This window comes from Diabrotica virgifera, chromosome 7 (genome assembly GCF_917563875.1).
Source record: "Diabrotica virgifera virgifera chromosome 7, PGI_DIABVI_V3a".
Lineage (NCBI taxonomy): Eukaryota > Metazoa > Arthropoda > Insecta > Coleoptera > Chrysomelidae > Diabrotica > Diabrotica virgifera.
Genome location: NC_065449.1, coordinates 89,789,849 through 89,805,155, shown reverse-complemented (window position 1 = coordinate 89,805,155; position 15,307 = coordinate 89,789,849). Strand labels below are relative to the sequence as shown.

Genomic DNA, 15,307 nt, shown 5'->3' with positions numbered 1-15,307 from the left:
TTTTTTTTTATTATGGTGCCGTACCTTCGTTGCGCCTCTAGGGCATTGGCGAATTATCTTAAGGCTAAGGTCAAACGTCTGCCTTGTCCGGCTTGCAAAAGCTCGCTAGTGTTATTTCCGCCTGTCCAGTTTTTTATATTTCGTAGCCACGACATTTGTTTGTGATCTACTCTTCTCTTGCCCTAAATCTTTGCTTAAATGATTAGTTGAGGGATTGCGTATTTTTCCCCTCTCAGAATAGTGCCCAGTTATCCAATTTTAGTACCTTAATCAAGTTGAGCAGTTCTCTCTCAGTACTTGCTCTTAAGACTTCTAGACCGGTCTAGTTAGACTCAAAAATAGGAGTGAGGCTACAATAATTACCATCAAGCTGAAACTTGGTAGGATTGTTCAAAATACCATCATAAATTAAATCTAAAAAGTTCTCATAAATCCGACCCGAGCTAAAAAATTTACGCGGGGTCAAAGGTCACCAAATATGGTTTTTAGCGATTTTCAGCGAAACGGTAAGTTTTATCGTAAAATTAGTTCTAATAAAAAATGTAGATTAGATAATTATCTATAAAAATTATTCTAACACTTTTTTTCCTAAGAGTCACCGTTTTTGAGATACAACGATTCAAAATCTTTACAAAGTGAATGTAACGCGAAAATAATAAGAATTATTTGAATTTTACGGCTTAATCCCAACAAAAATAGTAAATTGATATGACAAAGTATTAACTTATAATAATTCTTTTTATTTATGCGCCTTAATTCAATTTGTAAAGATGGGTTTTTTCGGAATAAACACGTTCGTCGGCTAATCTACTCACCCTACCTATTCTTTTCTCAGAAGGGTTTGAACATAATAATGAAAGACAACTTTCTAGGCAAAATGTTTATTGCTAAGTACTAATAAATATTTCAATATACAATAAACTTTATGCAAATTTAATTTGTTTACTATTATGCAAATTACACGCGTAATCTTCCTGGGTGGCGAAATCCTTCAGGTAGATGCTAGATTCAACAAGCTAATATAATGTGATGCTGACGTAATGATAATTGAAACAGACATAGAGCAATTCAATTTAACAAATACAACTATTGTTGTAAAAATGAAAAATATTCATCGAAAAGTTTATCTACTTTGCAAAGTGTGAAAATCATATACTATTTTTTTCACGCAATAACTGGCTATGATACGACATCTGCATTTTTCAGGAGGGGTAAAACGACTGTTTTTAAAATGTTTGAAAAACAAGATTTACTTGAATGTGCTGAAGTTTAAAAAAAAACCAATTCAACTCCACAAGAAGTTATTTCCAGCGGAATTAGTTTTCTTCTCTCTATGTATGGACTGCCTAAGAAAACTACGTGCTTAGATAAGTTTCGATATACATGTTTCCTTAAAAGTACTCGAAACAAAAAACAAGTGCAGTTATCTTGTATTCCTCCAACATCAGCGGCTGCTCATGTACATCTTTTTCGGATATATTACCAAGTTCAAGTGTGGCTTGGTTATCAGCTAGATCCAAAAGACTGGGGATGGAAATTAGTCGACAGTTCATTAGAACCTATTCAAACTTTACTCCCACCTGCGCCGGAAAAACTCCTGAACACAATCTTTTGCAACTGTAAAAAGGATGTACATAGCGCTAAATGTGGTTGCAAAAAAGTTGGACTGTTTTGTTCGGTAGCATGCACTAATTGTCAAAACCGGTCGTGCTCCAATGGTGAATCACCAACAATTGAGGATTCATTTGATTCTATCGAGGAGCCATGAGATGTGTCATTATTGGGGCAATTTACTTGCACCCAGGATGAACAAGAAGAAGAAGAAAAAGAAAAACAAGAAGGTAAAGAAGAAGAATAAGAAAAAGAAGAAGAAGGAGAAGAACTAGAAGGTGAAGAAGAGGAAGATGAACAAGAAGAAGAAGAACAAGGGAAGCAGAGGTATTCGAAAATTAGGAACCAGTTTGATAAATTTCTCTTTTTTTTTTAATTTACAGTAAATACAATATCCATATGGAAAATCTTTTTATTATTAATTTTACGAAAAAAATTTATTCTTCATAAAAAGCTCTGCATGGACCAAAACCTAAGATTTAACCATCAAATATAAAATTTTTTGAATATTATACGAGGTATGTCGTATGTCATAAAGTTTGAATTTCACTCAAGAGTAAAGTAGCTTTATTTTTCACAATATTGAAAATTGCTATTATGAAAAGTTGTTTGGAATTAAAAACTATATTCTAGTATGCAACTACATCCTTCTAATTGATTTTTTTTTTTGAAAAATTATGGATAACTAACATTATTTTCAGTTATTTCAATTCTGATAACTCTTTTATTTTTAATTTTACGAAAAAAAAGTGATACTTAAGAAAAAGTTCTGCATAATCTAAAACCTAAAATACAACCATCTTATGTCAAATTTTATCAATTTTATACGAGGTATGTCAAAAAATATGAATTTGGCTCAAGAGTAAAATACGTTTATTTTTCATAATACCGAAAATTAATTGATGGATTCGACCGTTACTTGATGGAAGTTCATTTTATCTAACAATAAAACACTGAAAACCTTTGTTTTCTATACTTACACAAACTTTATTATATCTAAGTGACTACAGCTGTTTCGGCGGAGTGCCTTTCTCAAGTGATATAGCTTACAATGTGTTTCCCTTTTTAAGTCTTCAACTGAAGAGGTTGAGGAGTGGGGAGCTGTTTGTCTCGAGTTGGTCATTCAGAATTATATCTGTATTTTTCAGTTTATTAATTTCCATAGATTCTAAAAAGATAGCTTAAGGCCTTTATTTTGAATATGTAGAATTTGAAACTCTTCATTGAAAGAATGATTATGATCTAGAAGCTGAAGTGTGTATATAAAAGTGTCTGTTTTTCTATTGTTGAATGCCCTTTTGTGTTCTGCTATCCGTTTGTCAAAAGTTCTGCCAGTTTGACCGATGTACGTTTTAGGACAGTCACCACAAGTTAGTTTGTACACACCACTCTCTAGTTGCTTTCTCTTTCGGCTTTTATTGTTCTTAATATATTTGCTTAAGTTGTTGTTAGTTCTGAAAGCTGGTGATATTCCTTTCTTTTTTATGTATCTGGCTATTGTTGTTGTTATCTTGCCAGTATATGTGAGAGAGCAGAAGGTACTGGGTTCTTTCTGTGGTGGTGGATACACTAATTTCAGGGTTTTCTTATGGAGTTTTTGGTTTAAAATTTTGTTAACTGTTCGTTCGTTACGACAACGGCTATAACGAACAAACAGTTAACAAAATTTTAAACCAAAAACTCCATAAGAAAGCCCTGAAATTAGTGTATCCACCACCACAGAAAGAACCCAGTACCTTCTGCTCTCTCACATATACTGGCAAGATAACAACAACAATAGCCAGATACACAAAAAAGAAAGGAATAACACCAGCTTTCAGAACTAACAACAACTTAAGCAAATATATTAAGAACAATAAAAGCCGAAAGAGAAAGCAACTGCAGAGTGGTGTGTACCAACTAACTTGTGGTGACTGTCCGAAAACGTACATCGGTCAAACTGGCAGAACTTTTGACAAACGGATAGCAGAACACAAAAGGGCATTCAACAATAGAAAAACAGACACTTCTACATACGCACTTCACCTTCTAGATCATAATCATTCTTTCAATGAAGGGTTTCAAATTCTACACATTCAAAATAAAGGCCTTAAGCTATCTTTTTTAGAATCTATGGAAATTAATAAACTGAAAAATACAGATATAATTCTGAATGACCAACTCGAGACAAACAGCTCCCCACTCCTTAACCTCTTCAGTTGAAGACTTAAAAAGGCAAACACATTGTAAACTATATCACTTGAGAAAGGCACTCCGCCGAAAAAGCTGTAGTCACTTAGATATAATAAAGTTTGTGGAAGTATAGAAAACAAACGTTTTCAGTGTTTTATTGTTAGATATCGAAAATTGTTTTTATGAAAAGTTATTTAGAATTAAAAACTATGTTTCAGTATGTAACTACATCCTTCTAATTGAAATAATTATGAACTATAAATGTAGTTTACTTTTGATCTAAATTTATCTTTTTTGACATACCTCGTATAAAATTGATAAAATTTTTGTATTTTAGGTTTTATACTTAGAATATCCAGAACTTTTTATTAAGAATCACATTTTTTCGTAAAATTAATAATTAAAGAGTTATCAGAATTGAAATTACTGAAAATAAGGTTAGATATCTATAATTTTTCAAAAAAAAAAAATTTTCAAGAGAAGTATGTAATTGCATATTAGAATATAGTTTTTAATTTCAAACAACTTTTCATAATACCAATTTTCAATATTATTGTGAAAAATAAAGCTACTTTACTCTTGACTGAAATTCAAACTTTTTGACACACTTCGTATAACATTCATAAAATTAGCTATGTGATGGCTGAATCTTGGGTTTTGGACAATGCAGAACTTTTTATAAAGAATAACTTTTTTTCGTAAAATTAATAATAAAAAAGTTTTCCATATGGATAAAACTTACAGGAACATACTGTATAATATTTATCATTTTTATATCATATCAATAGCTTCAAATTAAACAGAATCATAACAGATCCGTGGAAGAGGCCTACTGGGGAAACCATGTTAAAAAAACGCGCTAAGTACACTACCTCAAAGGTGGTGTGGAAACGTGTGCGCATATTATGAGGATTACCACTTTTTGAATCGTTATAATATCTCAAAAACGCTGGATCTCAGGAAAAAAAGTAATGAGACATTTTTTATAGATAATTATCTAATCTACATTTTTTGTTAAAACTAATTTTATGATAAAACTTACTGTTACGCTGAAAATCGCTAAAATCTATATTTGGTAACCTTTGACCCTGCGTAATTTTTTTAGCTCGGGTCGGATTTATGAGGACTTTTTAGATTTCATTTATGATGGTATTTTGAACAATTCTGTCAATTTTCAGCTTGATGGTTATTTTTGTAGCCTCGGATGTGTAAGTTGACCGGAGTATTCCTCGTTTCTTACCCTATCTGTTCATGGTATGAGGAACATTTTCTTGTTGAGGATCCCATTGGTTAGTCCCAAGTATTTGAATGTTTTCACTTGCTCGTTTGGATCAATAAGCTCTAATCATTTTACGGAACTTGGGGAAAGATGTTTCAGATTTAAGTTGTAGAGGGAGATGGTTGTATAGTTTTTTTGCAGAATATAATATAGATTTCTTTATTAACTCACTGGACGGGATCGGTGAATAGATGTCAAAGGTAGAATTTCTGGTCGAATAGTCATGTCTAGATCTTGCTGGAAAGACATGTAGATGTTTACGAATTAAGCAAAGAGTTTCTAAAATATATGAAGAAGGTAGTGTTAGAATCCTGTGATCTTTGAGGTAGCGTTATTGCTCTTTTTTGTAATTTAAAAATAACATCGGATTGGGCAGCTGTACCAGAACCCCAAAAAGGAAACCATATCGAAGATGGGACTCGAACAAAGAAAAATATGTTATTTTGGAAGAGGCTTAATTCATTTCCTTCGAAACAGATCTTATTAGATGAGCACTTTTATTAAAAAATCATACTGATTTGATCGCCCTGTATGTTTCTAACGGGTAATATAAACTTGTTTTTTACTGATTTTGACTGTTAATATTAAATTAGTTTTGCAACAAGGTCAATTTTTTTTATAACTACACAAATTTTATACAGGGTAAGTCAAGATGTAAATAAAAGATTTGCTTCATATTTTTAAATGGAACACCCTGTATTTTATATTACCATCGAAAAGTTCTATTTTCGAGATATTTTGGTTTTATTCTTGATAGCAACATGCATTACTTATGACTGGTTACACCAACAGTTTAAGCAAACACTTTCTAAAATATATAAAGAAGGTAGTGTTAGAATCCTGTGATCTTTGAATCTGTTGATCTTTTATCTGTTCTTCTGAGGCCACACAGTCATCTTATTGCTCTTTTTTGTAATTTAAAAATAACATCGGATTGGGCAGCTATACCAGAACCCCAAAAAGGAAGACAATATCGAAGATGGGACTCGAAAAAAGAAAAATATGTTATTTTGAAAGAGGCTAAATTCATTTCCTTCTAAACAGATATTATTGCAAAGCAAGCTGAGGATAGTTTCTTGCTTAACACGTTGGCGGACAGAACGTCTATAGACGTCTAATTTCCATTGGTATAATGTGCCACAACGTCTATAGACGATATTTTTAAAATAACGAGTTGTGACAAAAAATCGGTATCAAAAAATGTCACATTACATTTACAGATGCATATTACATGTTACACAATGTCCATGGTCGTCGTCCACATGGTTACAAAAAATGTTAAAAAACTCATTGTTTCCAAAATGTTAAAAAACTCATTGTTTCCATGAAGTATAAGCGCTAAAAGAAATTCAGCAATTTCCCTAATCTACTTTGCAAAATACAAATAGTGTCACAACACTTGCTTATACATTTTGACGCACTGTCCGTCAACGTGTTAACACATCGATATGAAGGGACCATTTAAGGTTGCTATCTAAAAAAATACCAAGAAACTTTACAGAATCAACGATACTGATCTGGCTGTTATGAAGAGGTAAAGGGTTGAAGAGCTCCTTTATAAAATAATGCAACTATTTTATCTACGTTAAAAGAGAAGTTTTAACTTGTTAAAAGGGGTCCTTTTTGAGTAAGATTGTGCAAAAAATCCAAATCAGAACATTTTCCTAGCGGATGCGCAGTTGCTTTCTGGATTAATACTAAGAATAATACTAGATCACCATGTAGCAACTGTAAAAATTGCTCTAAAAACGTATGTAGGTGTAAAAATGCTGAGATTTCCTGTATCTTGATGCTGATGCCTTAAATAAAATGTTTGTAAAAGTAGTATTAATAAATAAGAAGTTATATTTCTGAAATCTTAGGTTTTCATGTTGTTTTTTCTCATTTAGTACAAAAAATTAAAGAAAAAGTAAATATAATGAAAAAGGGTGATACGAGTACGAGGTACCTTATACTGACTTAATCGTAGGAAATATATGAAAAAATTAAGATAAAAATAAAGATAACGGTTTCACAATTTATTTAGTAATCTTTTTTGAAAACGATTTCCAGAGTAAAAATTGAAACGTCAAATTATTTTAGCAAGAAATGTAATATTCATCTGGTACAATCATCCGTGGCTAATCCAATAACATAAACACAATACAAATTAAAGCGAAAGTTCCAGTAATTGGCTGTGTACCATAGTTAAAAAACTTACATAGAAGTAAAAAACCATTATACAAACCGAAGTTTTTCACTTCTATGTAAGTTTTATAAACACAATTAATGTAGGAAACAGAGGCTGAACCTTGCAAAATGGACACAAGTCCGAATATATATTTTTTGCTGGTATATCAAGAGGTGCTTATTATGAGACTAACTTTTTCTTAAAAAAATTCGCCCAGGAACCCCCTTTTCACCCCTTTAAAAGGGGTAATTTGTGGTTTTTGAGGAACGTAGCCCTTTCTATAGCTTTTGAAAAAATCTCTTTTATAGAAATACGAAAAGGAATATATTTTCTAAGATTTATTTCTGAACAGCATATGTCTATAACCCATCGTTTAGTGGAGGTAGGGCCCCAAAATTGACAGGTTTTTAAAAAAGATGTTTTTAAAAAAAATTATTTTTCCTAACTGTAATGGAAATTAAGGAGAAATCCTGCGGCAATTATTCTCAAATAAGTGACTGATTTTTTGGTATAGGTTTCACTTAAGGGTAATTGCCCTTTTTTTAATTACATGGTGTTACCTTTTAAAAAACCCCTTTTTATACCAACTGAACCGTTTATGCTAGAATAAAAAGACTTTCAGCGATTATCCATGTACTGGTGCTATTTTCAAATTTGTATAATGCACCCCCATTTTTTCCCCGGAACCACCCAAAAAAAAAAGAATAATTAATAAAGAAAGTGATTTCCTTGGAATCCTTCATCTCACGCACAATACCCTTTATTAATATACTTTATATATCATTTTGTGCACGTTATTATTACCCATGCATGGACACCACAAGCAATTTCCTAGAGCAACCCCTGTAGCCAAAAAAATTAATAAAATGGGGGGTTGAAAATTTTTTTTGCTTTTTGATTCATATGGGCATATACTTCATCAATAGTGTTTTTTAAAAATATATATGGTTATTGCAACATCCCTGCGGAAACCACCCCTATCCTTGAAAATATACTGCAGAAACTACCCCTATCCCTTAGCGAGCATGTTTTTACGATTTTCTCATTACCTATGCATTCTTTTTAAACAAAACTTATACAAGGTTAAAGACCACTATTTACTATAAAAATTAGGTCCTATTCATTTTTTTCGTATAAGCAACCGTTACGGCACAGTGGCGCCGTAAACCTCTGATATGCTTTGGCCGGCTCCAGTTTTTGTTTTTTTTTTTTTCGTCACCTGTTCGTTTTATTGATAAAGAACTTATGTAAAATAGAACAACACAATGTAACCTACAAATTATGATCTATGCACATTTTACATTCTTTGCGCCTCAAAGCCGCAGTGGTGGCCCAAAATCAATTTTTGCATATTTTCGCCACCTATACGCATTTTATTGCATTAATGCTACCTTAATAGCACAACATTCACCCTTAAGTGGTCGCTAAGCAGTGGCGAATCCAGGGAGGGGTGATGGGTGTGATGACCCCCCTCTCAAACCAAGTGATATTATATTTAAAGATTATAAAAGTATTCATTTACTTTTATAAAAATTTACCCAATTGGCACCCCCCTCTTAACGATGCTGGATTCGCCACTGTCGCTAAAGCATAAAAAGTACGCCATTCTTATAAAAATAATAATATAATATAAGTACTTCTATAAAAATAAATGAATATTTTTATGGTCTTTAAATATAATATCACTTGGTTTGAGAGAGGGGTGATCGCCCCTATCACCCCTCCCTTGATCCCCCACTGCTTAGCGACCACTTAAGGGTCAATATTGTGCTATTAAGGTAGCATTAATGCGATAAAATGCGTGTAGGTGGCGAAAATATGCAAAAATTGATTTTGGGCCACCACTGTGGCTTTGGGGCGCAAGGAATGTAAAATGTGCATAGGTCATAATTTGTAGGTTACACTGTGTTGTTTTATTTTACATAAGTACTTTATCAATAAAACGAACAGGTGACGAAAAAAAAAACAAAAACTGGAGCCCGCCAAAGCATATCTGAGGTTTACGGCGCCACTGTGTCGTAACGGTTGCTTATACGAAAAAAATGAATAGGACCTAATTTTTATAGTAAATAGTGGTCTTTAACCTTGTATAAGTTTTGTTTAAAAAGAATGCATAGGTAATGAGAAAATCGTAAAAACATGCTCGCTAAGGGATAGGGGTAGTTTCTGCAGTATATTTTCAAGGATAGGGGTGGTTTCTGCAGGGATGTTGCAATAACCATATATATTTTTGAAAATACTATTGATGAAGCATAAGCCGATATGGATCGAAAAGCAAAAAAAAATTTTTTCAACCCCCTATTTTATTTAGTTTTTTTTGGCTACAGCGGTTGCACTAGGAAATCGCTTTTGGTGTCCATGCATGGGTAATAATAACGTGCACAAAATGATGTATAAAGTATATTAATAAAGGGCATTGTGTGTGAAGGATTCCAAGAAAATCACTTTCTTTGTTAATTCTTCTTTTTTTTTTTGGTGGTTCCGGGGAAAAATATGGGGGTGCATTATACAAATTTGTAAATAGCACCAGTACATGGGTAATCGCTGAAAGTCTTTTTACTCTAGCATAAACAGTTCAGATGGTATAAAAAGGGGTTTTTTAAAATGTAACACCCTGTAATTAAAAAAGGCAATTACCCTTAAGTGAAACCTATACCAGAAAATCATTCACTTATTTAAAAATAATTGCCGCAGGATTTCTTTTTAATTTCCATTACAGTTAGGGAAAAAATTGTTTTTTAAAAACATCTTTTCTAAAAATTTTGGGGCCCCACCCCCACTAAACGGTGGGTGATAGACATATGCTGTTTGGAAATAAATCGTAGAAAATATAGTCCTCTTCATATTTATATAAAATAAATTTTTTGCAAAAGGTACAGGCCTACGTTCCGCAAAAACCACAAATTACCCCCTTTAAAGGGGTGAAAAGGGGGGTTCCGGGGAGAAATTTTTTAAGAAAAAGTTAGTCTCATAATAAGAACCCCTTGATATACCAGAAATAAAAAACAAAACCGGACTTGTGTCCATTTTGCAAGTTTCAACCTCTGTTTCCTACACTAAATAATTATACATATTGTAGACATGCTACAAGAAAACAGTTTCAGAACCTTATTAAAAATGTTTTATTTAAATAGAATATAAATATATTGTTTTTAATACAAAAAAAGTAAGCTAAGAAACTATCGTATTACCTTTTCGACCATGCAGGTATTAATAATTTGGCTATCAAACTTTCTTCATAAAATTAATAAAAAATGGAACAAATGCAAACAAGGTGAAAATTAAACTAAATTGTAGTTTACCATTGAGTGTTTGCTATTTATTGATAATTAATACACAGTTATTACTTCTTAATTATTACCATTGAGTGTTTGCTATTTACTGATAATTAATACACAGTTATTACTTCTTAATTATTTAATGTAGATGAAATGTAAATTAATATGTTTTAACTTTTTATCAGTTGCTGAAGGTTGTAACCTAACTAAATAGTCCAAGTATGTCAAGGAACGAAACGTAAAATAGGACAAAACCTCGCAATTTTTACAGAATGGATCGATTTGCTTGAAAATTTGAGAATAAGTAGTGGATAACCACCATAAGTAGTGGAATAAGAAAGAAAATAAAAGAGGCCAAATCCACCTGGCTGGCAAATCAATGTAGTGAAATAGAAGAATATTCTAAAAAGTATGATAGCTTTAACATGCACAAGAAAATTAAGGAAATCACAAATACACAGCGAAAAAAGAGAGATGGCCTTCTTAAAGATATAAATGGAAAAATTATTATAGAAGTCAAAGAGAAATTAAAAAAGTGGAAGACATACATAACAGATCTGTTTGAGGATAATAGACAAGAACCGGAAGAAATTGACAGCGAAACGGGACCAGAGATTATAATGGAGGAAATCGAACAAGCAATACGAAACGCAAAAAACGGAAAAACTGTAGGTTCAGACGAAATACCTGCGGAATTACTGAAATGTCTAGACGATGAAACTCTACCGGTACTACTGGATCTGTTTAATGAAGTATATAAAACCGGAAAAATCCCTCAGAAATGGTTGGTGTCCACCTTTGTAACAATACCAAAAACAATATACGCCAAAGATTGTTCGGACTACAGGACAATATCACTAATAAGCCATACCTTCAAAATATTTCTAAAGGTGATTCATGGAAGATTATACAGAAAGCTAGAATATGATATGGATGATACCCAATTTGGGTTCCGCAAAGGACTTGGAACAAGAGAGGCATTGTTTGCGTTTAATGTCCTCTCTCAAAGATGCTTAGATATGAACCTGGATATTTACTCCTGTTTCATCGACTTCGAAAAAGCGTTCGACAGGGTCCGACATGAAAAACTAATAGAATTATTGAAAAACAGAGATATAGACAGACGAGATTTACGAATTATCATCAATCTGTATTGGAATCAAAAGGCCAATATAAAGATAGAAGAACAGGAGTCCGAGAATATTGATATAAAGAGAGGAGTAAGACAGGGTTGTGTTCTGTCGCCGCTACTGTTTAACCTGTACAGTGAAGCCATATTTCAGGAAGCGATAGCGGAGCTAAGTGATGGAATCTCTATAAACGGAACAATAGTAAATAACATAAGATTCGCTGATGACACCGTTATAATGGCAGACACCCTGGAATCACTACAAGAATTGCTAAATAGAATTAACGATTATTGCATTCGATACGGACTAAAAATAAACAAGAAAAAAACTAAATTTATGATTGTCTCAAAAACAGAACATGGAAATGAAAGGTTAATGATAGAGCAAACCCAAATAGAAAAAGTTAAGACATACAAATATCTGGGAACCTGGGTTGATGACAAAAATGACCAAAGCAAAGAAATTAAAGTCCGAATTGAAACTGCAAGGCAAGCATTTATAAAAATGAAGACACTGCTTATGCTGGCCACTCACTTACGGATATCGAAGAGGCTATGGCATACAGGCCAGAACTGAAGGCCGTTATTTGAGTAGTTAAGTTAATGAACTGCAGTTGAGACGCCACACACATGCAGTTTTGTTATCGAGCGTGCCAACGCCTTTACGAAAACTGCATGTATGTGGTGATTTTGGCTTCAATTAACCGCCGGTCAGTCGCTCGGCCTGTTCGATATCCGTAAGTGAGTGGCCAGCATTACAAACAAAGACCTTCAGTTGCCTCTCAGATTGAGGGCTCTAAGATGCTACATATTTTCTATATTGCTATACGGAATGGAAGCTTGGACATTGAAGAGGCAACACATAAGAAGAATAGAAGCGTTCGAAATGTGGTGTTACAGAAGAATATTGAAAATTCAGTGGGTTCAAAGGATTACCAATGTTGAAGTGCTACGACGTTTAAATAAGGAGTTAGAAATTATGAAAAGTATAAAAACTAGAAAACTGGAATATTTGGGTCACATTACCAGAGGAGAAAAATATGAGTTGCTGAGAATTATTATGCAAGGAAGGATCCAAGGAAGAAGAGGCATAGGAAGAAGACGCATCTCCTGGCTGATGAACCTTAGAGAATGGTTTAACTGTAGTTCATTACAACTATTCAGAGCAGCAGCCAACAAAGTGACCATAGCCATTATGATATCCAACCTCCGATAGGAGAGGGAACTTTAAGAAGAAGAAGAAGTGGATAACCCAAGGATCAAAATATATATGATGCCATGGGGGTGGTTGCCACCCCATCTCGGGGGTGTAAATTTTTTATTATATTTTGACCACAAAAGTTGGTAAGAACATTCAGTCTAAGCAAAGAACGTTCTATATATTTTTGTGATAAAGTTAATAGTTTTCGATTTATTTGCTGTCGAAAGTGTTAGTTTTATATCGAAAAAATGAATGTTTTCAATAAGCTTTCTGCTAATAATTCCAAAATTTTCGTTTTATCAAAACAACTTTACTTAACAAAAATGTACCTTTTGAAAAAATAAACAAAACTCGAGTCATACTTTATTATATGTTACCTCTTCTTCGTCAAATGCTAAATATTGTAGTTTCAAAGTCAAAAGACGGGAAAACTGCATTTTTCGAGGATAACTTGTTGAAACTAATTAAAAATATTTAAAAATATACAGGGTGTTAGTAAATAAGTATGAAAAATTTTAAGAGCTTATTGTACATGCAAAATTAATGCCGGTTTGCTTTATAAACATATGTCCACAAATGCTTAGTTTCCGAGATACGGGGTGTTGAAATTTTTATTTCAAACTGCCAATTTATTTATTGCTTTAAGACCAGTTGAGCTATGAAAATGAGATTTGGTGAGTTTTAGGAAGTAGTTATTACGCATTTTTTGACATACAATAAAGTATTTTGTATTCATCATTGGCGCGCCTACGGGTAATGGTCTGAATTTTTTTAAAGAAAGAAATTGTACGCCATTGAGGTATTTCGAATTAAAAATTATTTTTAAATTCCACGTCTAATTTATGATAAAAAATCTTTCTTGCCTTTTTTTCATATGGTGCACTATTTTTATGCAGAAAAACAAAACATCTTAACGCGTATTTTTTATTTTTTGAATACATTATCAAGAAATATTCAATAATAATACTAAACTGGAACAATAACGGAAAATATTACTAATAAGATTTTAACTAGGTGCAAAGCTACAACAAATGTTAAAAAATACCTCCTTTATAGGTTATAGAAGAATTTTATATTCATCATAGGCGCGCGTACGGATAATGAATTTTTTAAGAGGAAAATAGTACGCCACTGAGATATGTCAAATTAAAAATCATTTTTGAATTGCTGGTTCAATTTACGACAAAAATATTTCTTGCCTTTTTTTTTCATATGCGGTGCCGTTTTATGTAAAAAAATAAATCATCTTAACGCTTACAAAGTATTTGAGATAGTTTCCATATACATAGAAACTTAGTTCAAATACTTTGTAAGCATTAAGATGTTTTATTTTTTTGGATAAAAACGGCGCCTGGTATGAAAAAAAAAATAAGAAAAATTTTTTGTCGTAAATTGAACGAGGAATTCAAAAATGATTTTTAGTTTGACATATCTCAGTGGCGTACTATTTTTTTTTTCCTCAAAAAATTCAGACTATTACCCGTACGCGCGCCAAAGATGAATATAAAAGTTTTCTGTTACCTGTAAAGGAGATCATTTTAAACATTTTTTGCAGCTTATTACTAATAAGATTTCAACTAGGTGCAACTAGTTGAAATCTTATTAGTAATATTTTCTGTTATTGTTGTAGTTTAGTATTATTATATTGGATAGTTCTTGATGCTGTAGAGTAGGGATGGCGGTTGTTGACAAAACACCGGTTTTCGGTTATACCGTTTTTTCAAATACGGTTTAACCTGGAGGTTATAACCGGTCAAAAAAACCGGTTATTCCAAAAACCGCTTTTCATTTTTTTAGTCAATAGCCAATACCCAATAGGTTACATTTATATTGAGCTTTAGTTTGCAATACTCCATTCTAATCGATGTCAATCCATATCAGTATAGAAATCAGTCATCAATGTTGTCAAATCGGTTTCTCGGATCAAATCGATCAGCTTAAAATTTCTCATTCGGGCGTGCGGAAGTAAAAGTTTCCCATTTTTTTTTCTGAATTAATTATTTTTTCCACTTATCCGGTTATTCGCCGGTTATTACTTTAAAATGAAAAAACCGATTATAACCGGGCAAAAAAACAACCAGTAAAACCGATTATTGCGTAGTAAAAAACCGGTTTTAGGTTATAACCGGTAGGTTTTTTCCATCCCTACTCTAGAGGTATTAAGAAATGAAAAATACGCGCCAAGATGTTCTATTTTTCTGCATAAAACGGTGCATTATATGAAAAAAGGACAAGAAAGGTTTTTTATCAAAAATTAAACGTGGAATTTAAAAATAATTTTTAATTTCTCAGTGGCGTATTTTTTTCTTTAAAAAAATTCAGACTATTACCCGTATGCGCGCCAATGATGAATATAAAATTCTTAATTGTATGTCAAAAAATGCACAATAGCTACCTCCTAAAACTCAACAAATTTTATTTTCAGACCTCAACGGGTTTTAAAGCGATAAATAAATTGGCAGTGTGA

General features: G+C 32.5%; 1 protein-coding gene across 2 annotated transcripts in view; it reads right to left on the bottom strand.

Moving 5' to 3' along the window:
- The window catches only part of LOC126888825 (alpha-tocopherol transfer protein-like), a 168,840-nt gene that overhangs the window by 92,912 nt on the left and 60,621 nt on the right, over positions 1-15,307 (bottom strand). The window contains exon 1 of one of the 2 annotated variants that reach the window (XM_050657237.1): positions 10,424-10,450. The exons of the other annotated variant lie outside the window; for it this stretch is intronic. Within the exon in view, the coding sequence (XP_050513194.1) occupies positions 10,424-10,435 (12 nt within the window). The 5' untranslated portion in view covers positions 10,436-10,450. Of the gene's footprint in view, positions 1-10,423; positions 10,451-15,307 lie in introns of those variants that run through there. 2 annotated transcript variants of the gene reach the window in all.